The sequence below is a fragment of the Vicugna pacos genome, chromosome 23 (genome assembly GCF_048564905.1).
Source record: "Vicugna pacos chromosome 23, VicPac4, whole genome shotgun sequence".
Taxonomy (NCBI): Eukaryota; Metazoa; Chordata; class Mammalia; order Artiodactyla; family Camelidae; genus Vicugna; species Vicugna pacos.
In genome coordinates, this window is record NC_133009.1 from 28425002 (window position 1) to 28452631 (window position 27630).

The 27630-nt window shown below is 37.5% G+C and overlaps 1 protein-coding gene and 1 non-coding gene across 2 annotated transcripts in view; both read left to right on the forward strand.

The window, feature by feature from the left end:
- Positions 1-27630, forward strand: part of USH2A (usherin) — a 698253-nt gene that overhangs the window by 214110 nt on the left and 456513 nt on the right. Inside the window, exons 19-22 of the mRNA XM_072948735.1 lie at positions 233-502; positions 2058-2224; positions 8222-8366; positions 23222-23452. Of these exons, the coding sequence (XP_072804836.1) occupies positions 233-502; positions 2058-2224; positions 8222-8366; positions 23222-23452 (813 nt within the window). The remainder of the gene's footprint in view (positions 1-232; positions 503-2057; positions 2225-8221; positions 8367-23221; positions 23453-27630) is intronic.
- On the forward strand, positions 10655-10727 carry TRNAP-UGG (transfer RNA proline (anticodon UGG)). Its single transcript has one exon. It is a non-coding gene; the product is annotated as a tRNA-Pro (tRNA).

Consider the following 27630-nt stretch of genomic DNA (forward strand, 5'->3'; position numbering starts at 1 on the left):
TTTCATTTTCCATGAATATACTTTTTAGTAATATTTCATACATTTATTTAGCCATCTTTTTTTTAATGTAAGTATCTGAATTGTTTCTTCTAGATTATCAAGGAAATGGCCAGGTAATCGAATCAGAAGAACAATGAAAGCCAGCACTTTTCAAATAACCTAACCCTACCCCACCCCTAAAATAGTCCATTTATCCAATAAGTTATCTCTGTTCACTGTTTCACTTTTCTAGGCATAGTTATAAGATACGAACTATACATGAAAAGACTGGGATCTAATGGAGAAACCAGGTCAGAAGAAAGTCGAGTGTTTCAGAGCAGTGGCTGGCTCAGCCCTCACCCAGCTGTGGAATCAACCAGTGAAAATGCGTTAGAACCTCCCCAGACAACCACAGTCATCGCTGGCTTGGAACCATACACCAAGTATGAGTTTAGAGTCTTAGCTGTAAATATGGCTGGGAGTGTGTCTTCTGCCTGGACCACGGGAAGAACGGGAGAATCAGGTGAAAATCAGTGCTTTGAACTCTGCTTTGAAAACTTCTGAATGAAAATAGTACCTTAAATTAAAGTCACAGCATTAAAGTACATTTGAAAAGCAAGTGTTACAAACTTAATTAAGCCAAGGACATATTTAATACCCAGATTGGTTACATCAGTAACTCAGGACCATAAAGTTCTTGCAGTAAGTTTTAGGGACAAAATTAATGTTTTAGCTGTTACTTCAAGGGGTAGAAATGACTTAACTATAGTTACAGTCTTTGGGGAGTATTTGTCAAAAATGGCAGTTGGTTTCCAGTCCTGAAATGGGTTGGCCGTATGTCCCGTCTTGCTCCAAATTCAGCACAGTTTAGTCAGTGAAAGAGATAACTGTTACCAGTTTCACAAATCTTTTTTTGTTTTCATTTCTCTTTCCAAAACAAATGGTTTAGATTGCACCTTAAAACAGAATCCTGGACATCAAAATCTGTAATTCACAAAAGTGCTTATAAGCAGTTAGCAATATGGTGAGGAAGAATGTTGAAAAATTTTCATTTTCCTGAGATAGCTTCACTCAGGCAAATGAGATATTTTTAATTCTCCATCTTACTACTTATATTAAAAACACTTCAAATTCCATCAGCCCTGGACAAAAAAAAAATACACTTTTGTTACACTTTGAATCCATGGATATCCAAAGAAACTGAAATCCTGATTTCAGTGGGGTCAGTAAGCACCATGGGGGATGAGTGTGGCTTCAGGTTGATGTCCAGGGGAATCATTTCATGAATAAAATGTCCATTGTGCTTGAGCATCTCTTAATGACTTGCAGCATCTTGGACAAATAATGGTGCCATGCTAGCACAAGTGATGAGCCATGGCATTCTGGAAGGGGAAAACCAAGGTCAGAAATGAGAAGTAATGGGTGAAACTGCAGTACTGGACCCTCATAATCTTATGGGTCACTGGCTGATGAAAGTGCGATGAGGTCCTTTGATAATACACCATTGGTTAGTGCATTTAAAGTCCACATTAAGATCTCAAGGATGATGGGCAGAATGTATGTGTGTACGTCCCTGAGTATTTCAATCAAGATTTATTGAAAACTTTTGAAATTTCTTCAGGGTTATTTAGAACATTTTCAATTTACCTCTTTTGGAAGAGTAAGTGAAATACTTTTCTATGTGAGACATCCAGTATGTTGGCTAGGCATTATCCTAAACTGTTTTCTATTCTATTTACATGACTTATCCTTTCAAATACTTTATAAGGCCTATGGTTTCCTACCCAGTTATCTACCAGTTGTCTTTGTGAACACAAGCGAATTCCTGCTTTTATCTTGTAAATGGAGGATATCTTTGTTCAGAATAGGAAGAGAGAGGATGTTCTTGCAGATATAAAAAAAATGAATAGCTTTTATACACACCAGTATAATCCTTGATTTTTAAAAATGAGACTATTATATATTATACAGGGATGGGGTACTTCAGAGACTAGGATAAATGTGTGAATTCAGTTTGAAAACCTGTAACTGCAGCATTCTTTTTTCTTTTTTCCTGTTTTCATTGTCATCGTTAACAGAGCCTGTGTTCATGACTCCTCCTTCCGTCTCCCCGCTCTCACCGGACTCTATCAACGTGTCCTGGGAGATACCAGCAGATAACGTTACGAGAGGGAACGTCGTGGGGTATAATGTCAGTATGGCTTCTGCGTCACCTCAACGGTCTAGTTCGCTGGTATGTTCATGGGTATTGTTACTTTCAGCTAGTGTCCTTTCAGAATTATGTCTTCATTTTGATATTTTCTGAGTTTGGAGAATTCTGTGACAGAATTTACCCTTATATAATCCTGAAATGGGGCATCTGTTTATTAATTTTATAGTATGTATGCAAGGCTCTATATATTTAATATCACTAATTTTTTTTCAATATAAGCATATATTGAAACAAAGTTGGTATCATTTTGTTTCGTAAAATCTGCTTTTTCCACTTAGCATATACCCTTAACTCTCTTGCAGGAAGCTGACATCCAGTAGCTGTGTACTGTCGTATTATTTGGGTGTTCAGTAATGATTCAGCCAATCCACAATCAGTTGATATTTATCTTGTATTAATTCTTTTGGAAATGTAACTAATGTTGATAAGAACATCTTATACATGCATTTTGCATATTTCTATTTCCCAAGAAAAATATCTGAGGGATGAAAATTTAACTTAGAACAAAGGTTATGAACATGTTCAATGTTTGGCACATGTAGTGACATACTCCCTTCTGGTATATCATAGTCCAGCCGGCAGTCGGGAGGATAATGATCACAGGTAACAGTTACCGAAGCTTTACTGGGTGCATAGACAAATTCGTTCGATACCTGTAACAGTCCTGGAGGATGAGAGGCTCTTGGTACCCTCCAGTTTATGGTGTGGCCAGCGTCCATTTTTTTTAGCACGAGGGTGACCAATGACAAAGACTGGCTAACGTCAAGCTAATATGTCATTCTACACACTTGGCTGTTTAGCACCTCTTCTGAGGAAGATGCTCTTTGGTGGGTGTTAACATAACATAAAAAGAACTTCACATGTGATGCCTTCTGCCCTGGCCCTATCCACATTCTTCTTCCCCAGACTTCCTGGCCCCTGAGCTTCCAGTCTTTTCCCTTTTATGGCTGTGATCAATGCAACCAGACCACTGCCGTGTAGTTCAGGTGTATTTTATCTCGGGACCCTCTCCTTTCCACACAAAATAACCGACCAGGTGCACTGCCTGAAGCTTTGCGCTTTGAGAGGATTTCCTTAATCGCTGGCTTTTAGGGCCAGCCCTGAGTGGAGCCACAGAGCAGCAAGCACCCATTTTTGACTTGATGAACCACCTACTAAGACAACCCATCTGTGAACCAAACCACATTTTTCAACTCTCTCAGTTCTTGAAGGACCTCCAAGTAGGAGCTGGGATTGAGCCGGCAGTTTAAGAATGGTGGATGGCGTGGGGTCCATACCACCTCTTACACAACACGTATGCCTTCTGGCCCTGCATATGCCCATTCCCGGACATCCATTTCCATTTTATAACGAATTTTGGTTGGGCCACCCTGACCACCAGACTTGGCCTGTGTGACAGAACCCAGCTCATGAGGAGTAGCTCTGGCTGCAAGGCCAATGGAGGTGCCATCGTCAGATGCTCTGCTTTTTACCAGGGCCCAACAGTGTGTGAGGAGCTGTCTAGACAATGGTGTCTGATTTCCATTGTGTGATGTGTCCTTGCTCCCAATCCTATGGGTCTGCCTTGTGATTCTCTTACTGAGGTTTGCTGTAAGTGTCTCTCGGCATCTTTCTCCACTACAGTCAGCTCCAGTCCCACAGGATCTGCTAAGCTTTATGTCCCCAGGTTGTTGGTCTCCCTGCAAAACAGCCTTGATCCGCTGAAGAGTCCTTTCCTGCTCTGGGGTGCACTCGGAGCTGGCCACGTTCCATGGTATTCAATAACTTGATCGGAATAGTGTTCCTAAATGTGGAAAACGCTCTCTTCAGAACCTAAGAGGGTCTGCCAGACAGAACGTGTCCTTCTTAGTGGTGAGAAATACAAGATGCAATAGCCTGACTTTTATTTGGATGTGGTGTCCTGGCATGTCTCAGGCTACTGGACCCCTCAAAACTTTACTGATGTAGCAGACCCCTTAATCTTCAAAAGCTGATCTCCTACTGTGTGGGGCACATAATTCTTGCCAAGACCTCTATGCACCTGCCATTTCTTGCTTATCTGATTCATTTAATTCGATGTTATTAATACGGGGAACCGGTACTGCCAAGGAAGTTTGCATAGTTTTCCTTGAATTGGTGATTGCCTTAAATTTCCCAGTTTGTTTTAAACTGGTGACCTTTAGATCTTTTGTGCCTCACTTCAGTGCATCGCTACTGCCCAGCTGGGGCCATCTGATTCCGCAGTCCTTATAATGACCACTTTCTCCAAAGCAGTCTGTACAGTTACCACTTCCACCAAACTGGTGAACTGCCTTCCTCTGGCAATGCACTCCAGCTCACCACTAATGGAAGAATACGCTGGGGGCCAACAGTATTCCACTCTGTACCTGTGCTGAGGTCCTCACTGCCAGCCAGCTGGTGGGTGAACAAGTTCCAAAAATAGCATTTCAGAGTCTCCTTCCTTGGGCCACCCCTGGTATCACCATCTTAGATCAGGCTCCCTGGGAAATGGATTCAGTGCTGGAGGATTGTGTGCAGGAGGCTTGTTGAGGCGTGCTCTCAGAAACAACGCGTGTAAAGTTGTAAGAGATGCAGGATTAAGCAGAATAAGAAGCTGGGCCGTGACATAATAATGAAAAGGACTAAGCTGATCCTGTGAGTAGTTCTGGAGCTGAAATGATCCTTTAACGTTACCCCAAATAAGTCAAGAGACCAGACCTTTGACTCCAGTGCATTAGTTTCCTTGGACTGCTGTAGCAAATTGTCACAAACTAAGTGACTTAAAACAACAGAAATTTATTCTCTTATAATTCTGGAGTCTGGAGTCTGAAATCAAAAGTGTTGGTAAGGCCACATTTACTCCAAAGACTCTGGAGGGGAATCCTCCCTAGGCTCTGGCAGCTCCTGGTGGCTCCTGGCACTCATTGGTTTGTGGCAACATCAGTCACTCCGATCTCTGCCTGTCTTCACACGGCCTTCTTTTCTTTGTCTGTCTTCTCTGTGTGTCCCTCTCATTTCTTTATAAAATCATCAGACGCTGGATTTAAGGCTCACCCTAAACCCAGGATGACTTGCCTAATTACATCTGCCAAGACTGATTTCTAAATAAGATCACTTTCTGAGGTTCCTAGCAGACAAAAACTGGGGGAGACGCTGTTCAACCCATTACTAAGAGATTTGCCAACCTTACTGAGCTTTTCAGAGGACCAAGCATATACACAAAACTAGAAGAGTAAGAAGAGCAATAAATAATGTACAGTTCTTTGTTATACTTTTCTGTTAGTCTGGATACAAGTGCCAACTAATTTGCAACTGTCTCATGAAATAAAAACACACCTAACATAATGTATATCTTTGAATTTAAACCATATAGTCTGTCGTTTCAGTATATTATGTGATTTAAAGTAAATTTACAGCTGCAACTGCTTTTTGGTCTTTAAATTTAGAAGTTTTTATGTTGTTTTTTGCTTTTTTTTTTTTTTTTTGCTTTGTGAACTAATCTTCTCTTATAAAACAGTTTCAAAATGACTATTACTTCTATTATTGTATTCTATTCCAAGAAAATAAAATAAGAAAAAAAACCCTATAGTTTATAAAATACATATCAGAAGTCAACTTGTTTGCTTTTATCCCACTTTTATCAGTTATTAGCCATATCACACATCTCCCGGCTTCAGGTTTTACCCATCTGTAAAATGGGAAAACAATGTCTGTTTATCTCTGCATTTTTTCTGGAGCTTACAGTGCTTGATAAACATTAGATATTATTACTAGTGATTATTATTAATGGGATATAACTATGTTACATTTTATAGAATAACTATCATTCAATGGGGCAGGAAAATATTATTTATATTGACAAAATTGAATATATAAATCTTTTCTTATTGTGGTTTAAGTCTTTTCTTTCTGGCTGAATTAAAATTCGGACATGGGTATGGCACTTTATTCTCTTTCCTGCACTTTCTCCCACAAATATCCATCTACCTAATCATCTGTTCAAAAAAGTGAAATCAAAAGTGCCAAAGTCAATTTTTTTACTTTCTCAATAATTAAATTTGTATCCACACTGACCTAAATGTGTCTCATTATAATCTTGGTAAATAAAAATTTCTGGGGAAAGCCTATTGTAAAAATAACTGTTAAAGGATCTTTGTCTTGGAATGTGGCAGAGGACATATTTAGAAGTGATAATATTATCAGTGTAGGATTTTAAGCTTCTACAGAGTTCTTTCCACCCCTTTAAGGATTAATCCCACAAAAACTTTTCAGTCAGATACATCCTTTAAGGCTTGTTAAGATGATTTTATGTACATGATAAAAGACACAGTTTACCTGAGTGATAATTTTACATGCTCCAAGCTCTAGGATAAATATTTTTTTAAATATCATGTAATTTATAACAACTATATGCAGAGAAGTAAAAATTCATCAAAATTAGTATCAGCCTACATTTTCCATTTATTACATTTCATTCTGTTCTTGAGACAAGGAATACTGCATTAAAAAATGATTCAGCTCTTTAAATTAAATTAGAAATACCTTAATGTATTTTATTTTAAAAACAATTTCATTTTCTAAAAGCCTACAGTAAACCTCTTCATGGTGGTTCTAAATAGGATAAATTTTACAGCAACATTAAGTGAATTTTACTTATTTCAAAATCTTTTCTTAGAAAATTACAAGTCGCATTGTACACAAGAGAAAAGTTTGTCTTCAGCACCTAAATAGCCATTTTATAATTAGAGAATTGATTAATAATTCAGTGTTTGATGTTTTTCTGATTTCTAAATACAATTGCATGAAAATGGTACCAATGTTTTAATTATTTCTAGATTTTTGAATCTCTAAAATCACCTTTATTCCTGAAAAAAGTGTCATGTGAATAATATAATTTATATTCTAATCACATTGGTTTCTACAGCTACTCAGTTTATGAAATTTTAAAGTCAAAAAAAAAAAGGAGAGTGGGTATAGCTCAGTGGTCGAGCACCTGCTTAGCATTCATGAAGTCCTGGGTTCACTTCGCAGTACCTCCACTAAAAAAACAATAATAATAATAATTAATTAAAAAAATAAAAATTAGAGTCAATACCCAAGCACGTATTCCAAATAAATTTTGTACTCCTAAAGGGAAAACGAACATGTAGAAATTGACTCCAAATGTTACTAATCTTTACAGTTACCTGTGGTATTTATATTTACGGAAGATTATTTAATATTAGGAATACTTTTGTACTCACGCTTGCTATCATCAGTTTTAATGACATTTTTTCTGAGTATAATTACCAGTAGTCTTTGTACCTACAGACTAGGCAAATCTACATGGTTGCTTTTGATCAATTCTAATTATAATGACAGGACCAGCTCTCGGTGGTGATTGTTTAATTACTTGTTTGTGGACCATGGAGTTCCCCTCAGTCCCCTTTGCTCACATCTGCTATTTTTATTTGAAATGGTGTGATAAAGACACTATTTCAGAAAATGTAACTGTTTGATCAATCTGTGTATGCTTATTTGCCAAAGAAAGAGAAGATAATTGAAATTGACTTCGTGTGGATGCTCAGTCATCTTTTTTTCCCTTTTTCTTCTGTGGCCTTTTTTTTTTATTTTTTAAAGCAAATGATGGGATTGATTTAACACAGTGACATCTCTCTGCACCAGCTCCATCAGCTAGCATGTGGACATTACTGCACTGGGTTCGTTTTGGCCAAGCCCCATGGTTTTATTTGGACTTTTTCATGATAACAATGACAATGTCACCATCCTTTATCTCCACCATCGGTGACAGTAACCACACTGCACGCTGCTTTATGAGGCAATAACTTGGTTTCCTCATTTATCCACTCAGGAACTGGATTATTACCTCATAAAACAGTGTGATTGTGCAATTATCAATTAAATCCTAGCTTGTTGAGGCTCTTCAAAAAAACCCCTTTTCCTAATAGTGGTTGGCAATAATTCCCTCTATTGGAATTTGTGGAACTCTGACTGCCAAGCTTACACGTTTCACACTGATTATCTGTTATGTGACTCTTTTTTGCCTTGTAGGTGTTACATACCGCTCAATCCCAAGAACTGTCTTACATTGTAAAAGGACTGAAACCGTATAGGATATACAACTTTACTGTTTCTCTCTGCAATTCAGTGGGTTGTGTAACCAGTGCTCCGGGAACAGGACAGACTTTAGCAGCAGGTAAGCACCTGCTAATGGACATGAAAAATATATTGTGTGTTTATAAACAGACACTTGCAAAGCTGAAAGCTGAGTACTTTCTCTAGTTTGGACTTAATGTTTGTCTTTTCTGCTTTCTTCTGCTCCTTCACTAACCCTGATGTCTACCTGCCTTGACATAATTGAACAGAAAGATAAAGTTTAAGAGCCCTGAGGATTCCTGAGATGCAGGTGTGTCATAATAAGACATATAATTAGATGTATAATTAAATGCAGAGTGAGTCTGGGGCTCAGCTACCACCCTGGGTCCTAACGGTGTTTGAAACTGGTTAGGAGTGTTTAAGAGGCGTCTTATGAGGACTCAGTCTTGACCTTTTGTGTGGCATTGGGTCTACCCACTCCTGCCCTAGGGAGCTAACGGCAGGCATCCAGGAGCTATTGAGTTGCTCTGGTGTTATGTTTGGTTTTATTGAATAGACAGGTGTGTCCCTGTTAATCTGTTTATTATGAATAGGAAGCTCCTAAATACATAAAATTAAACTAAAAAACTTGTTATCAGGTATAATCTTAGTAGGAAATGGTTTGAATAATTTTTTTGCTTGCTTCACTTAGAACAAATTAGATTCATACAAACTTGATTGCATTTACTATTAACACCTACATAACTCAATTACTTAGCAGTTAGTATATTTTCAAATCAGTTTTCCTTTCAGCACCCAACAACGCTTAGTTTCCTGGCACCCTTGAAGGGAATGTTCAGATGTGAGGAGGGTCAGAAACAGCATGTGAGCATATTTGGCTACAGAAATATTCCTTAGACCTTCCTTACTGTCTTTACGTACAGTTCTACAGTTTGGTTTGGTTTTATTTTGTTTCAGTTCCAGAAGAACTTGTTTGGTTCAAATTATCCCCTCCAAGTAATTTTGTTCCTTCAAATTTTCCGTCAATGAGAATGACTCCAAAATTTCAAGGAATTGTGTTTTATTATCTCTATGATGGAATTCTTTGTATTTTTACATATTTAACCTATATATACGTCAGGTGTATACATATATTTACAGGGTACCTAGCTTATACAAAGCACTGATATGTTATAAAACTGTCTATTTATTTATTTTTATGGATTCTATTATTAGAGAGGTGCTGAGTATGGATAACAGAGGAAAACTCCCCGTCTTCTTCAGGGGAAAAAAATGTTATAAGTTGGGACTAGAGAACAAAAATTAAAAGAGGGATCAGTCCTGTGGGCTGGAGAAAGTGAAAATAGAAGCCACACCAGCTGAAGACTGGCCTGAAGTCTAGTGGAGGAAAAGGGGACCCCGATCACGTGATGGAGCAGAGCTGACATCACAGCTTCCCGGGGTCGTAAAACATTGAAAAGTCCTCTGGTGTGACTCTCTGGCCAATATTAGTGTATCCTTTGTAACATGCTTTCCAAATGTTTGCGCGACCTGCGTTTGATCCTTTAGTGGTAGGGAAGTGACTACGTCTTAGGCAGACCATACCATGTTTAGAGATGTCTTTGAAAAGGTGAGTTCAAAGGTGATGCTGATCTGAAACGTCTCCGCTTCTATTCAGCATTCTCAATCTACTCCCTTGGGGGCTATCCTTCTTGTTAATTCATTTTCCTTATGGCATTGCTTCCAAGAATGTCTTAAGTCATAACACCTCCACCCAAGTCTTCTCTCCTTCACCCTGCAGACCAAAGTACCTCCCATCTGCACCTTCCATGCTTTAGTTTCCAGCACTAAGAAGACAGGCACTCTCCAGATGAGACTGATTCTGTCTTCTCATAGACACAAACAGGCTAACATAGCTGCAGGAGATGTGCTTAGCTCCAGAGACCAGACAGGTCCTGGAGACAGAAAGAGAAAAGCAGGAAAAATGTCTGTGGAGTGACGTCTTCTCTGTTTATGGCATCGTTGGTCACGTCCCCATGGGTTGCAGCAAGAGTTCCTGTGATGTGGAATTCAACATGCTCTGTGCAGCTCCTGTTGTGGTCACTGGTTGAGGAGGCTTTAGGTCACTCCATCCACTGGAATATTAGTGAAGTTATCTAAGTCATCTGATTCCTCTCTCTGCCTTTCTCCCTGAAAAACAGAACTTGGAAACGTCTATATTCTCTGAAAGCCATACGATGTGCAAGTTAATCGACTTTATCAAATAAGACTATTCATATACTTAAGGGAAAAATGATCAGCTGAAATGCGAGAGGACTTGAATCTGGGCTCTACCGTCTACCCGCTTTGTGACCTTGAGTAAATTACATAACCTCTGTGCCTTAGTTTTCCAACTTATAAAAAAGGGAGGGAGGGTATAGCTCAGTGATAGAGTGTCTGCTTTGGATGCACGAGGTCCTGGGTTCAATCCCCAGTATCTCCATTGTGAATAAATGAACCTAATCCCCCCTCGCCCAAATAAAATTTTTAAAAATAATATAAAAAAATTTTTTAAACAGGATAACCTATTTTATAGGGTTCTCCTGAGGAATGAAAAGAGTTAATACATGTTAAGTACTTAAAGCAGTGCCGAGAACAGAGTAAATCCTCAATAGAAATTCTTATTTTTATCAAGATTATTATCATAAGTATCATATAAGACTTTTATCAGTCACAGTGTAAATGTTGTAGAATTTCTAATGCTATCAAAATCCTGAAGTGTATTTTACAAGCTTGTTTCCATAACATCGTTATAATATAAATACAACAATGTTGAGCCCCAAAACTAATTGTATTGCAAAAGTAAACTGTAGAGAGGCTGGCATCGAAAAGCATCATTTTTTTCAGTTCTGTAAGGAGTATGTCATTCAGAATTAAGATGAGCGTTTCCAAATTTTGATCAAAAACTTTTCAAGTTTCAAAACAAATTTCAAATTTGTTGTTGGCAATATAGAGTTAATAATCTGCCATAACCATAGTGTTACTGTGTTTTGTTGTGAATGCTCAATTCAGTAAGCATCTATTAAGGTTAGTGTTCAAAGCACTGTGAGGATTCTACTGTAATCCATTCAAAGATAACATAACAGTGTCTGCATTCAAGTGTTGACAGATAACAGGTTGGATTAACCCTTCGGGATCATGTGAGAAAGGATAAAAGAAAGCTATGGGAACAGAGAATATGGGATAGATAACTTTGATTTGGGAAATTATCTCAGGTTAAGTGGCATTTGAGATGGACTGTAAAGAATTGGTAAAGATTTTTGCAGATATTGACTGAACTTATACCACGTGCTTGTCACTGTTTGAGGGACTGGTGCTGTTGCGTCCTGACATGGTGAAGGGTTTATGAAGGTTTCTCCATCGGCAGAGTGTAGAATAGAATAGAAGAGATTGTGTAAAAAGAGTCTGGTAGACGTCCCAAGGAGGCCATGAGGGATAATTCAGATAAATAGAAAGAAAGACTGAAAGAAGGGAATGGAGTGGATCAAAGAAAAGAAATCCATGGGTTAAGAAGAAGGAAGAATTGAAGATGACAGTAAATATCCTAGACCATGGTAACGCCATTAGCTATAATGCGGAAGATGAAGAAAGAACATATGGGGGAAATAAACTCATGAGTTTCAGTTTGATTATTTGATAGGAATATGTCCCTGACAATTATAACCATCCAGCAGCAGAAAATGCAAATCTGGAGCTTAAGAATGATGCAGGTTTTCTAATCAACTGCGTATAGAAGGAGCTTAAACTGTGGCTGACAGCGAGTTAGTGAAGGCAGAGAAAATACAGAATAAAAGTTGATATCTCAGTGAATGTTCACATTTTGGGAGCAAGAGGAAAGGAGTTGTCAACAGAGACATGGTCAGAGTTGGGAAAAGAACCTAAAAAGAGCAGCATCCAAAGTCAAGAGGAGAGAGAATTCTGGAAGGAGATTGTTACAGTCACTGGTGTCATAGCTGTAGGAAAAGCAAGAGAAATGTGAACTATCAGGAACCTTGGGGATCATGAAGACCGTCTGGGCAGTGCTTTGATCAGCATGGTTGGAATGAAGCTGAAAGGTCAATGATTGAACAGTTGCTGGACAAGATGGAAAGGGGTATTTTAAATGTGTCTTTTCTTGTTCTTTGCCAGAATGTTCCTGCTACTCCGTTTCCATTAAAAAATATGTTTACTTTTGTTTCCATGTGAAAACCTTTCTTTTCTGAAGGAAAAAGAATATTTTAGTGTTCTTCTGGGAAAAATGTCTATTTCTTAATCCCTTAATTTATTTTGCCAGAACCCTATGACACTTTATCTGCCAAGCAGGAAATGAAGTCACTTACATAACAAAAGTATGGACAAGTCATTTTTGCTTGTCACTTGACTTATTATAAAATACAGAATTTCCAGGTGGGTTCAGATCAGGAAGAATGGACTTAAACTTGTTTTTATTGGAATATAAGGAAAAGCCCAGCAGTTACAGATCCAATATCCCTCTTGCCTCCTTTGTTTTCAGTAGATGAATAAGTTTCTTTTCCCCTAAATTTTTCCTGGGATTAAACATCTGGATAGAACGTCTGGATAGGTATTAAGTCATAGAAATAGACAATGAGAAAGCCAATCCTCTTGAATGGTCAACAGGTTTGATGTCAGACAGGAGTAAAAGTTGACTTGTCTCCCTGCTCTGTTACAGTTTGGAGAATACATATTACTCCAGTGAATTCTGATGAATCTGTGGGAAATGTAACTCTTAGGCCTAAATGTTGTTCATATGAATTAACTGTCAGGGACAGAAGAAGCATTTGAAAACTTCAGAAAAGGGCACCAAAAATTAGAAGTAGTATTCAGCCTTTTTGAAGCACTGAATCATGAAAACATACTTTTTTCCCTTAAAACTCAGTCACAGAAATTAAAAAGATACTTGTAAAGATGTATCTATTTGTTTAAAAAGCTCAGCGATAATTTCCTGTCTTTTAAGTATTTTTTTTTCAATTAGGTGTATCACTAGAATTGGCATATTTCATCAAGAATATTGATGCTACTCCTTTGGTTTTGGTGCCTGTGACAGAGTCCGAGAACTGTTCTGAGAGAGGGTTTTGGCTCCTGATTCTCCCAGGAGTGGCTGCATCTCCACGGCAAAATCTTCAAGCAGTGTCATGGGTGGCTTTGGAGTTACTTCTGGGTGTATCAGGGTTATGAGCTGATGGTCTGGGCTCTCTAAGCATGCTTCTTAGACGTTTCTTTAAGATTACCTTTTTAAACTAACAACTTTTTGCATTTTCACCCTTTGTGAATTAAGTACAAGTTCAGCCTGTCTTTAGAGAAACTCCTTTTGCAGATCCATTCCCAGGACTAATAACGTCCTATTTCCTTTACCTGTCATAAATTGACCTCTACACCACAAGCTTAGAAGTGCCCATCTCCCATTAAGCAAGTAATTAGTGGTGCATTAAGTTTTTTTTTTCCTCCTGAATTCAAAGTAAAATGTATAGGCTGTTTGCTGCTGGGTTGAAAACACACATTGTTTGGTATGCAAGTACATAAGTCCTTTCATTGTGAATAGGACCCAGAGTGATTAAACAAGCACTCTTAATATGTTAATTTATAATTTTAATTACAACAATCTTGTATTTATAGTCATTAGTGAATACTAATATAAATATTTTTCTATCTTTTTATTCATAATGCATAAACCAATCATCCAGTTACTTCTCTGAGGTTGCCTGTTTTTGTTTCATAATACAATCTTTGTTCTTAGTTATGAATGCATTTTGTTCGTTCCTGTCTTGAATAATCCCTCATTAAGCTAGTCACTTTCTGCTCCATGCTAAAAAGGAAAAATTATCATGCAAATGTGGCATGCCATATTAAAAAGCACATTACCAAACACTTTTGTTGCTGTCCTTCAATTAGTTTCCCTTCTTTGAATTTAATTCCATTTGTTGTTAAACTACTGACTTGATGTATGGACTCATGAATCTCAGGCTGCTGCCAGGAAAAGTGGGGGAAAAAAAAATCAAAGCCTTTTCGAAGAGCTGCAGAGGCAAGCTGAAATGAATCTGCTTCACCTTTGACAAGAACACTTGAACAGCAGTGAAATCCTCTGATGATTCAACTTGGCTAATTATCCAATTATTTATTTCAAGAAGAAAGGCACTGTTTTACAATTAGAGAAGTGTAAGGCAATCTGAGAAATTTGGTAATGACAGATGACTTAAGTCACTTCTAAGATAAACAGTATCTGTGCAAACTTGTCTCGCCAAGTGTTCTGAGGCAGCAGCTCCTTGGTGTTAGCGTCAGTGAAATCCTGGGGACCTGGAAGGGTTGGTTTTGTTTGTTTGTTTTGCTCTTTCAACAACAGAAATGATTTTACACTTCTAACCAACATGTCAGATTTCCATGGCTCTTCAGCAATGTTTAAGTTGTCTTTCTCTTGATTAAAAGCTTTGGGTTCAAAGCAATACTTTTTAATTGCCTAATGATATAAGTCAGTTCTTAGGAAAGAACCGCACATTTAGGAGTTCATTTGCAATATAACTGAAAAATTCATTGCATGGCAGTAAAACAATTTACTGTTAATTACAAGGAGAAGAATTTGCTGTAGCATGCTCACAGATTGCCATGAATCATGCAGCACTCCTAGAGATTTATAACAGATGTGTAAGTGGGATGAATTAGCAGGGTTTAATAACAGAGACACAAATCATGCAGACTTCAAGGAGCTTTAATTGATATACTAGAATGTGACGGGCATGAATCACTCAGCCATTCAACAGCACTGTAACATATGGTCAGCTCAATATGCTGCATCTTAAATCGGTTGGTGAGTCGTTGGTTGTCCCATATGGTGGAAGCAATATATTTTTCATGATTAAAAAAAAATACAACCATTTTTTAAAGAAATATGATTGCAAAGCATGTTTGTTATTGAACCGTCACTTGAATGCCAAACTGGGTTGTTTTTTTTAAATGATTTTTTTTTTTGATGACATGGGAGCTTCCTAAAATAAATAGCCTCTACTCCTTATAATACCAGATTGGGGGCATTATGAGAACCAGATTGGTGCTGGTTGGCACCCTTGATCCCCAGCAAAGCCTGTAGAAGAGCAACTGATGAGAGCTGTGATTCTCCGGGAAATCCTTCAGACTCGGGCAAGGCAAACAAAATGAAAGGAACGATGTCACTTTCAGAGAAGTTTAGGGATACCCAGATTTGCAAAGAGACTCGGGTTAAATGGGAGCCCCTTACTCAGCAGAGTAGGAAAGTGGCTGTGGTAATACTGTGACCTCGCATGTAACATTGGACGTAGCATTTTATATCGACCTCTTAATTAAAGGCTCAGTCCTTCAGCAGCATTCTGGAAATGCTAGAAGAAATCCTGGCGGAGCGGCACGTAGATGGTAGCACCAGCCCCATGTTATTCCTGAAGGATTATTTCAGTTCATGAAAACAGGTATCCTGATGCAGACTAGTAACTGGTAGCATGCAGCATCTTTTTATTGAAACTGGGATTCGACAGTTTTCAACAAAGCTTTTGTAGCTTTAGTAAATCTGACAGACTTGAAAAAGGAATATTGCAGCCTTAGAACCGTGGCTGCCAGAATTTAATGTCAACAATTAAAATTTATTTTGATCCTTACCTACTGTTTATTACTGTTTGTATACACAACAGACCTTACTAATACAGAGATGCACTATTAGATGGAATTACCATCTGTTCAGAGTGAAATGCTGGCATCTGTCTTAGATGCTAAAACTAAAATGATATTATTTCTAGCAAAACAAAATTAACTGCTTTTTACTCACCAACTTTAATTTTGAATGTGTCGTTGCACCCAAGGAAAAGTCTTGTTGATAAAATATGTAATGAACTCTGTTACCATGTTTGCACTGAAATACTTGACTTTCATGGGGCCTCTGTTGACCTTTTTGGCATAGCAGAAATTAGACTTTTTAAAACACTTTTAATTTTCTGATGTATTAACCATAGTAAGGCATTAAACAACAATTTTAAATGTGTAAGAATTAGACTGTTGTATGCAAAATATTTTGATAGCTGTGCCTGAAGTAAGTGAAAGAGAAAAGATTAAATAGACAAGAATTCGTCTTAGCAAAGTTGCCATACGCCCACAGTGACACCTTTAGGAAAATATAAACTGTTATCTTCTCTGTTGGACTATTTTTAATTTTCTCCTACTCTGCCTACTCTGACATACAGGAAAGATTTATATTCCTCATGCCTTCCTTTTTTTTTTTTAAAGCCTAAGTATCCTATTAAAAAAGATCTCTAGCTTGTTGAAGTTAGAGAATTTGGAGTATCAAGGACAATGGTAGTTTCCATGTTGATGTTGGATCCGTGATGCTACGTTCTGAGGAGCCCAACTTCAATTCTATAGATCACAAAATAATAAATTTTGTCACACCAACATTTAATGCATGTACACAGTGCATTAACTGTAACTGTAGTACATTTATTTGTGCTGGAGGAGACTTGAAATTGATTTAAAAATCAATACTTTGCTGTCAGAGAAGCAAGTGTTACAATGCATTTAAGTAGTTAATTGCATAAGCCCCATAAAAGCTTCAGGTTTGGGTACCAAGGATACCATAATTACAGCCCAAGCAACTCCCTTGTATTAATGGTAGGCTTTAGGGAACAGTGCTTGTTGTCATCACTGCTGCTGAGTGTGTGGTTCAGAAACCGTGGATCCTAGCTTGCCTCACGTGTAGAATGCGAGTTACGTGCAAGTCATTGATGATCCCCAGTGTGACAGCTGTTGGCTAAGGTAATGTTACTTACCAAGAAGGTTGTTCTCCTTAAGTTCCCTAAAAGCAGTGCTTCCTGGACCTTCCCTGATATCATAGAACACATAGAAAAATCATAATATTTATCTGGTGTGCTGGGGCCAAGAACAAAGTGGCTCAGAGCTGAAGCAGATAAGCTGGCTGATGTCCTGGAGGGCTGAGGGGATCCATATGACCAGCGCCCCTGTGTGGTTGAGTACTGAGAAGCACTGCTTGAAAATGTTCAATCAGAATTTTGAAACTGAAAGAGATCCTAGCATAATTGGGTCTATCATGCTCTTCAATAAATGAGGTACTACCCAGCAATTCCACTCCTGGGTGTATTTCCGAAAACAAGCAAGCAAACAAACAAACAGAACACACTAATCTGAAAAGGTGCCTGCACTGCAATGTCCAGAGCAACATTATGTACTGTTGCCAAAATATCGAAGCAACCTAAGTGCCCATCAGCAGATAAATGGATAAAGAAGATGTGAGATATATATCTATATATATATATATATGTGTGTACACACACACACACACACACACACACACACACACACTGGAATACTATTCAGCCATTAAAAATGAAATTTTGCCATTTGCAACAACATGAATTGACTTGGAGGGTGTTATGCTAAGTGAAATAAGACAGAGAAAGAAAAATACTGTATGATATCATTTATATGTGGAATCTAAATATAACTAGTGAATGTTGGACAAAAAAGAAGCAGACTCGCAGGTACAGAGAACAAACTAGTGGTTACCAGTGGGAAGAGGGGAGGGGCAGTATAGGGAGAGGGGCTTAAGGGACACAAACCATTATGTATAAAGTAAGCTACAGGATATATATTTATAAACAAATCACTAGGCTGTACATAGAAATTAATGTTGTAAATTGACTATGCCTCAATGAAAATCTACAAGGATATATTGTACAACACAGGAAGTATAGTCAATATCTTACACTAACCATAAATGGTGTATAAGCTCTAAAAATTTTGAATCACTCTATTGTACACCTGTAACTTCTATAATATTGTACATCAACTATACTTCAATCAAATTTTTTTCCAAAAAAAAAATGAATGAGTGAGGTACTGAAGAACATAGAGACCAAATAATGGATTAGCCAGTGATCCATAATTAGGGTCCTAAACAGTGAGTCTAGAACCTAAGTTTTCTGCTTTTCAGTTTACATCTCCTCTCTTGAAGGAGACTAGAAAACTAAGAAGGAAATGGCAAAATAGATTTTGTTCTTCTTTCCTTAGTCAGAGAATGGATAGTCAACAAGGCAGCATTGAGAAACTTCTGAGAGTCTAGGGGAGAATCCTTTAGTCTCCTGGACACCGATTGGAGACACGTTGCCAACTGGGAAATCAGGGCTTCACGACCAATCCTGGATTTCATGTTTAAATCCTGGTCCCAGTGCCCTTTCACAGGTGTTTGGGCACAACGTTGTGTGACAGACCACGTTTCCTGGGACAGTTTGCATCTCTGAGAAACAGGAGAATCATTTTCCACTGACGAGACGCCTGAGGATGTCTTCTGTTAGTCTGCTCGCCTCTCACCCCTGAGATGCGAGAAGGCTGTTCATTCCTAGTTTGCTGTCTTCCCGATAGAAAGTTGATGTTTTAAGATACTGACACAGCCATGCAGTCTTCACAGACAACAAAGTCTTCCTTGAAAACAGATTCGATTTTAAAGACCTGTCATCAGCCAGAGCTTCTGCTCATTTCTTCTATGGTTCTTATCCTAGGATGCTCAAACTCCACACTACATAAATTTTGCAAGTGTAAATTTATGCATTATGATATGCTATTAATCAGATTATAAAGTAGTAAATGCTGCATAAAGAAGAATGTATACTGCAGAGTGTTTTTATAAAAGAATGCTTATAAATAGAAGAGCTAGACCAGAAATTGGATTACAGAGCTACTGCAAAAAATACAAGAACGTTGTAATTTTATTCCAAGTGGAAAAAGACTTTGCATGTTGTTATTCTTTGAAATGATGGATATTGAAGATCCATGTGATACTTTACATTTATAAGAGGATTTTATTAGTAAATACAGATAGATTTTGAATGTGGGTGAATTGAGTCATTACATAATATGTAGTTTGAAAGATGTTTTATTGGCTAGTAATAATAGTGCCTTGTATTTGTACAGAAATTTGTTTTGTAAAACCAAAGGCAATTATGTATATTGTTTTTAAAAGCAGTTATTGTCAAAGTATTCCATTGAACATTTATCCTTGTGTTGTTGGTGGGAAAACCGAGGCACATAGGTTTGAAGTGATTTATCTAAAAATCATGTAGAAATAGATAAAAAGTGAAAATTACAATCTCTAAAAGTCTGAAGAGACTTTTCCATTGTTTTATGTTGTCTCTTAATTTACTGTTTTGTGATAACAAATTCATAGCTGTACTCCCTGTGCTTTTATGTCTGAGCTATGGTCTTCTACCCGCCCTGTCTCTTAGTGAGTCTGTGTTTGTGTGCATGTTTTTAACAGTTCAGGAGTACGTATTTTTCTTATCATTTTTGCTTGTGTATGTGTGTGCGAGATCAGTCTAGTTTAATTGATTGAAAATTCCCTTTCTGGTCTTAGGGGAACTCTGAAGATAATTACTGGGTAGGTGCTTACCCTTTGAAGCAGGCTGGGTTGACTCCCCCCAAGTGAAACTATAACCTACCAGCTGCAAAGATGTTTATTTTTAAGCAAGTGAATAAAAATGTGTATATACATATTTATACACATCTGTGTGTGTGTGTGTGTGTGTGTATACACTCTAGTTCCACTCATTCTTTGTACTCGACTTCCTAAGAGCAGTTTAAATGCTTGGTGGAGTAATTCTCCTGTGAACCTAGAAGCTCCACCACTTGTTAAATAGTCAACATGAATTTTAGTGGATTCTCAATGCACACGAGTCCTCATTGATAATAATCATTTTGCCATATTTAAAAAATTGTGTCCTCTCACTTTTAGTAGATACTAAAACAAACAGAAAAGCAACCTGTCGAGTTGCTGGAATTCCTTTTATTTTGTTTGACTCTGAAATTATATTCCTGCTTAAGAAGTGATTTTGGATTATGTATCAGTGAGGAAAGAACTCTGAATACAGTGGTGGTACAAAGCTACGTTATCCTCATCCACCTGGGTGACTGGAGTAAAGCAAAAGACTATCAAATGTCAAACAAATGGGACCTTGAGAAAGAAGCAGCTTTTAAGTAAAAATAAAATTCTTCAGTTATTAAGAAGTATAGGAAGCTTATTCATAATTTCACTAAATATTTAGTTAAAATGGAAATTCTGTTCTTAACACATCAAATATGTTTAATTTGTGATTCTCTAAGTCTTTGCTGTACAACATAGTAGCCATGGTAGGTATATATGTGGCTATTTAAATTTAAAATAAAATTAGTAAAATTAAAAATTCCAGTCCTCAGTCTTACTAGCCACATATTAAGTGCTCAGTAGTCATTTGTGGCTAGTACCCACCACATTAGACAGTACAAATCTAGAACATTTCCACTAGAGAAAGTTCTATCGGTTATCACTGGAATAGAGGGTATTTTTCAAACTAAAACGTTCAAGTCCTTGTGTCCAGAACACTAGGGAATCTTAAAGGGAATACAGAAAATGTAAGAGAAGAAATCAAAATTCCTCTTTTGTATTTCTGAGTAGCAAATTTTAGACAATTAAAAAAGATGTAATTGGTCCTCCATTGCTTCCCTGAGCTCAAGACCCAAAAATTTTGACAGTCCTCCTTCTGCAGTTAAGCTGATAGCCAATAATGGCTTGCTGACCTTTTAATACAAAGATAGAACTCCACACTCTGAAGATGAGATTAGTGGGAGGAGAAACTTCTGCATGGCTTAGCTTTTCATTTTGTTTTGGATTATTTTGAAGAGGGATCATAGCTTATAGAAAGAAATCTTTGAGAACCCACCATTTAGCTAATTTTTGGCAAAGAATACTAAAGGAAATCATGCATAAAATTTACAGATCCACATGTGTAAGAGCAAAAATATCACAGGGTTCGCAGTGGCAGAAGAAGAATAGAATTGTTAATTATCTTTCTGAGTTGATGAACTTTTTGCTCAGTGCCCTCTCTCCTTTCCTAAACTTGAAAATGGAATCACAGTTAATTGTTTCTCTTTGCAAAGCTGGCCAACCTTTCTAGAGAGTAACACGTGGTCACTGTTCTAAGCTGTTTTAAGGTGAATTTCCTTTCTTGGTTTAAAGATACTAGTTTTTGTATTCACATCATTTTAAATTACATTTATTGAAACAGGCAAAGATTGTGCCTGCATAAGGCTGTGTTAACATATGTGTAAATGAAAAGTCCACAGCCTTAGTTTAGGTCCTTAATAAATAGGCCTGGTGATTAGGACTTTTTTTCCTTTCTTCACTTTCACCCCTCTAGTCCAGCTGACACACTTAAGAGTAGATATTTATCTCATCCTACAAACTCAACTGTTTTAAGAAAATAAAAATCAAAACAAGCCTTCATTTTCAACAACTTTGTTATTAGTCTGATTCCTTTCCAGTAGGTATTTTTATTTTTATTTTTATTTTTATTGAAGTATAGTCAGTTTACAATGTTGTGTCAATGGTGTATAGCATGTTTCAGAAATACATACACATACATGTATTTGTTTTCATATTCTTTTTCATTATACATCATTACAAGATACTGAATATAGTTCCCTGTGCTATACAGAAAACAATTTGTTTATCTATTATATATATAGTAGTTAGTATCTGCAGATCTCAAACTCCTCATTTATACCTTCTTACCCACTTCCCGCCCTGGTAACCGTAAATTTGTTTTCTATGTCCGTGAGTCTGTTTCTGATTTGTAAATGAGTTCATTTGTGTCTTTTTTTAAGATTCCACATATGAGTGATGTCATACAATATTTTTTCTTTCTCTTTCTGGCTTTTCACTTAGACTGACCATCTCCAGGTCCATCCATGTTGCTGCGAATGACATTGTTTTATTCTTTTCTATGGCGGAGTGGTATTCCATTGTATAAGTGTACCACAGCTTCTTTGTCCAGTCCTTTGTTGATAGACATTTAGGTTGTTTCCATGTCTTGGCTGTTGTATATAGTGCTGTTGTTAACATTGGGATGCATGTATCTTTTTGAATCCAGTAGGTTTTAAGGAAAGTTTCAAACCTATTACTCCTGGAGCTTCTCTGGAGGCTCCAAAGGATTGCCTGTGTCCCAGGACCACAAAGCATGTCCCCAGCATGTGTATAGGCGCTGGACATTCACTGCCCAAGGCCCAGGCCACTGCTGCTGGTGGTGTGGTCACTCCAAGGCCCACGACGCTGCCCACAGTCTTTTATGCTGGACAAGACACAGGCTCGTTCTTCCATGTGGATGCTTTGTTTGGTTTTTGCTTGCTTATTTTAATTTAGACCAGATGCTAAATTTTAAAAATCAGAAAATTATGTGTAAAATGACTTTTTTTTTTAAACAAAATATTGGCAGCATTGGGTCATCATTCCCAAATCAAGTGCTGGCTGCCACAACTTAATTTACCTCCACCGTGTTCTTCTCTGATCCCACAGTTTCTTTGTCTCCCCAAGGAGCCCATTTCAACCATTTTCTTTACCTGCTTGGCTTCTGTGAATTACAGCCCTGACTTGATGCCTCGTTAAGACAAGGGACTCTGTGCTTTGTGATCATTAACCATTGGCTGGTAGTCACTGGTTTCACAAGGTGTAGCTCCTGGGTTGGGTAGCTCCCACTCAAGGGATTTCTCTAGAAAACGGAGCAGCCATGCGTCATGAGAGACCAGCACGCACAGGAGCTGTAGCCCTTAAGCACCTGCTTAGTAAAGGGAATCTGGGTGGGGCACCAACAGAATGTAATGTATAGTATCTGTTATGGAGTAAGAGAAAATAGAGAAATTATTTGTAAGAAAAAAATTTGTTTAATGATAAATGCGTGTTTATTAGTCATTTAAATGTTCTTTAGTCACATTTAAGATGAACTCTATCTCATGTTTTCAGTTCCTAGAACCATATGAATATTCGAGACCATGCTGATTTGATTTTGAGTGTGATGTATGCAGGGACACGTGGACATATGTGTGCATATGTGTGTCTGGAGACAGAAATCACATCCTTGAAAGTAACAAGGCTTTTCTAATACATAGCACCAGCCCAGCTGCGGCCACCTCTGGTTGAAGGAATCAACAGCACAGCCGTCCACCTTAGGTGGCTCCCACCTGAAGAACAGAATGGACCCTCCCCTACCTATCAGCTGGAAAGGAGGGAGGCATCTCTGCCAGCTCCGGGGGCCACGATGATGAAAGGAACTCGTTTCGTAGGAAATGGATATTACAGATTTCCCAGCTCCACTCACCCAGTCAATACAGACTTCACCGGTAAGTGTGCTTGACATTGTTTCAAGAGGCCCTGAGCCCTGAGGTATTTCCAGTTATTTTGATGTCCGTTTACAGTGAATGTTTGCTATGCTTGTTTATAGAGACACTAATGTAGGCCTTTTATAACTTTGGTTCTGTCAACATATGTATCTTTTTACTATTCTGGAAAAGAATTCAGGTAAGTGGAGGAAAGAAAGGGGAAAAAAAAGTAGATGTGGAAAGGCAGGCCTATTGGTTCAAAGTATGTGCTGGAAATGACTCTTGGACAGTATTTACCAGGCTGTGTTTCTTGGAATATTTTTCAGTTGCTCTATGAAGAGAGTTCTGTGGGCAAATGAGTTTGAGAAATGCCTATCTTATCAGAGAGTCTCAGTACACATCAGGTTATTAAAATCTCTAAAGAGAATTTTAAGAAAGCTATTTAACTTTGTTTAACTAAGTATTCCTAGAGCTTATTTGATGTAACTTTTTTTAAGTATAACAACTGTTAATACACTATGTTCTGTGGAGAGCATTACAGGAAACAGTAATTTCAGGGATAACATACCTTTTCTGGGTCAGGCCTAGAGTCAGTCAAGTGAGGCACAAAATTTCAAGGCACCAAAAACCCAGTAATCAACATAAATAGTGTTTTAGTACAATAGTTTTAAAATAAAAATCAGTGCAAATAAAGTCCCCAATAAAATATAAAAATTTTAAATGAAGACAAGATCCACCCCTCACTGTGTGACCTCATGTATCTCATTTGATTCCTGGTCTTACTGGTATTAGAATATTCTGGAAGTCCTGTTACCTCTATGAATTACAGTTTTTAAGTGTTACTTTATTACAGATACAGAAAACTATAATTATGATATATACTTTATTTTCCCATTTAAAGAAATTATAAAGTAAAAATGTATATTCTGTAAACTCATGATGATATTAATTTAATCCATGAGAAAGTCATTGTGGAACATATAGCTAGCCTTTAAAATGTTGAATATGTTGAGGACAATGAAATGGAATTTGAGCTATAAAATGTAGCTCAAGTATCATTTTATTTTTACCTAAAATCGTAAATAGTTTGCTTTTAAGTGAGGATGGCTGCTGATGTATGTTTGTAATGAATCATGATTAAGTTCTGGCTGAGATTATATTGAGATTAATGTGTGTTTCACCCCTGGCCCAGTACATCAAACTCCTCACTAAGTTTTGGAAATTCAACTATTGAGCTCCCCTAAAATGCTCAGCTTCTGCTTAGTATTTGTAAAAGTCAAAAAAAAAAAGGGGGGGGGGAGGGGGAAGATAGGTATCTGGAGAAGAACCAATGGTTAAAAAGTGAAGGACTTTTTCTCAGATGGAACTAGTTACTGCCTTCCTGGTCCAGCATTTGGCTCATGATGTGTTTCTTCGAGGAAACAGCCTTCATTCCCATTCATCTGGGTATCGCGGCAGCGAGCATGTCAGCTTGGATTTGCTGGCTAGCCAGCAGACAGATTTTTGATGGGATCACCTACTGTTGTTGCCGTGAAAGATAGAGTGGCCCGTCCACTGTTAATAAATTTAGTCGTCTGTGCTGTCTCCCTCACCGGCCTTATACTCCGAGGTGGAAGGGCTCGGGGCAGATGTAGTGTCTGGGAAGTTTTCCAAATTCCTCTTTAAAAAAGTTAAGCTGTAAACACAGGCCTCACTAAGCAGCGTCCTTCTGTCTATAACAAAGCCTCCAGCTGCACGGAAAATGTGTTTGGAGTGCACATCATTTGAAGGACAAGGCAGGGAGATCACGGTTTTGGCTTGAATTGCTCCCTGGAGCTTTGGTGATTCCTGGAGAATAGGAGTTCTTCTGCAATCGGGCACGTTCTGGGGCCTTGCTAGCTCCTTTTTATTATAGCTTTGCTAGCTTTTAAGGCTCTCTTAACTTTTAAAGGAACGAGGTCACCATCAAATGATTGGTTTGACCCTTTGACTCAGTTGGCAGGTTTGGTTGGAGACTTTTATTGAGCTGGTTTACATTTTTCATTATTTTCATTATGAAAATATTCATTATTATCATGATTTAACTAAATTTATCCAATTATGAGCCAGGACTAGTTTACAAAACCAACTCAATGGTTTTCCTTTAACTTGCATCTTCTAGTGTAGAAAGGTGAGTGTATAATTGGCATCGTACATCTGCTTTATCTATACATTCTCTCACCCAATCCCTTGACAACCCTATGTACAAGTTCAAAGGTAAGTACTTTCCCCTACATGGTCCGTGAGAAAATGAGGCTCCAGTAACTGGCTCCCCAGAAAGTGCCACAGCTGCAGAATTTTAGAGGTAAAATGTGCATTGGAGGCTTTTGGTTCAGAAGCTGGTGCTTTGCCGCAGAAGGGGAAGGGGCACCCAACGACAGTTCTTTGAAAGCTGTGGAATAAGAAGTATCTGAAAGTCATAAATGAGGAAAGGAGATGAAATCATTTCACCCAAATCTGCCTTGCCCAACACTGCTAAACTTTTCAGATTTATCTTTCATATTTTTGGCTTTTTAGATAATGAACGGTAAATAGTATTGATGTTGTTTATTTGCTTGTGTCCCCAAAGACTTCTGGGGAAAAGATTTCTTTCCCCATAGCAATTAATTCTCGAGTGTTAATAAAGCTTGATGTTTAACACTGAGCAAAATTATTTTCAATGGGCTGAGCTGCTGTGTGTCCAGTAGAGCTTTCAGTGCACATACCTGTGTATTTCATGCAGTTTTTCGACTTGGAGGTGTATTTAATGAGCAAATCCTGGAAATCTGTAAGATGATGAATTATATTGAAAAAGTGAATAATTATAAGAAGAAGTAGGATGTCTTATTTTGATTCATTTCAAAATCTCAAACTCTTAACTAATATGATTCCTGAAATATGAATAGAGATATCAAATAACTCAAAAACAAATATACAGTGTTGTATATTATTATACATATTTTATATAAGAAAATGAACGTCATATTTCACCCATCAATGATAGGATTTGTAAATACATTCATAACATGTTCCGTGGTCATAGCATTATGTTGAAATCCTCAGTATTATTATTGCAGTTGAAGAAAGGAATCTCTTACATAGCTCACCCTTTTTCCATATTTGCTTTAAATGTTTTTACCGCATATGATAGAATGAAAATAATTCAAACACGTTAATATATGCCTATGTTGCTTACTATTAGAAATTACTAACCTTGTTATCGTAAGGGTGAGCTCTGTCAAAATCTGGGGGTCGATATCTTTTTGGTCCCCTTTCCTTTCTGATACAAATGTTCTTTCGAAAATCTGATTTCCAGGAAGGGTATATTATCAGTTGTGTATATCATAGTACAAATAACTCTCCCATTTCTGTATGATTAAGAATGAGGGCTTTGGGAGTAGGCTAACTAGTAAGTTTCAGATCCAGGTTCCATTATTTATTAGCTAAATGTAATTAGAAAAACCACTTAATCATTTTTGTGCCTCTGCTTTCCTTTTCTTTAAAATTGGCATAATAATACTAATTATAGTATTGAGATCTAGCCAGTAGATAAGGATCACAGGAGATAGCCCACCTTAGCACAGTGCCTGCCACATAGATTGCTTTACAGTCATAAACATTAGCTATTAGCTGTCACTCACTTAACAAATATTTATTAAGTGCCTACTATGAGACAGGAGCTTTCCTAAGAGTCTTCTGCAATTCATTAAGTCAGCATTCTATTAAGTCATCTGCCGCTACATGTACAATATGTTTGCCTAAATGTTATATCTAGGGTATGAGTAATATGCAATTTCTATATTAAATTGTGATATTGAATTTTGTTATTGAAAACAGTTAAATTAATCTACCTAGTGTTGAGACGTTAGACAAACTGCTTTCCTGTGGGTCTAATCATGCTCATCCATTAAACCAAGGGTTGTACTGGATGATCAGTGTCTTAACCTCTAAAATTCCAAGTCAATAAACACAGGATATTTATGTAGCCTCAAAAATTCAAAATAGAAGTTATTACCAAGGCATCTGAGTTTAAAAACACTTAGCTTTTTAAATAAGTTGTTTTGTTAAAGTTCTTTCATATAATATTGCATTCACAATTTTAAGATTAACGTATTTTTATGCTTTTTTGCTACTATTCTGAAGAATTTGTGGGGATAAGTTAACTTCTAGGGATAACTTTAGTGATATGGGGAAAATTACTC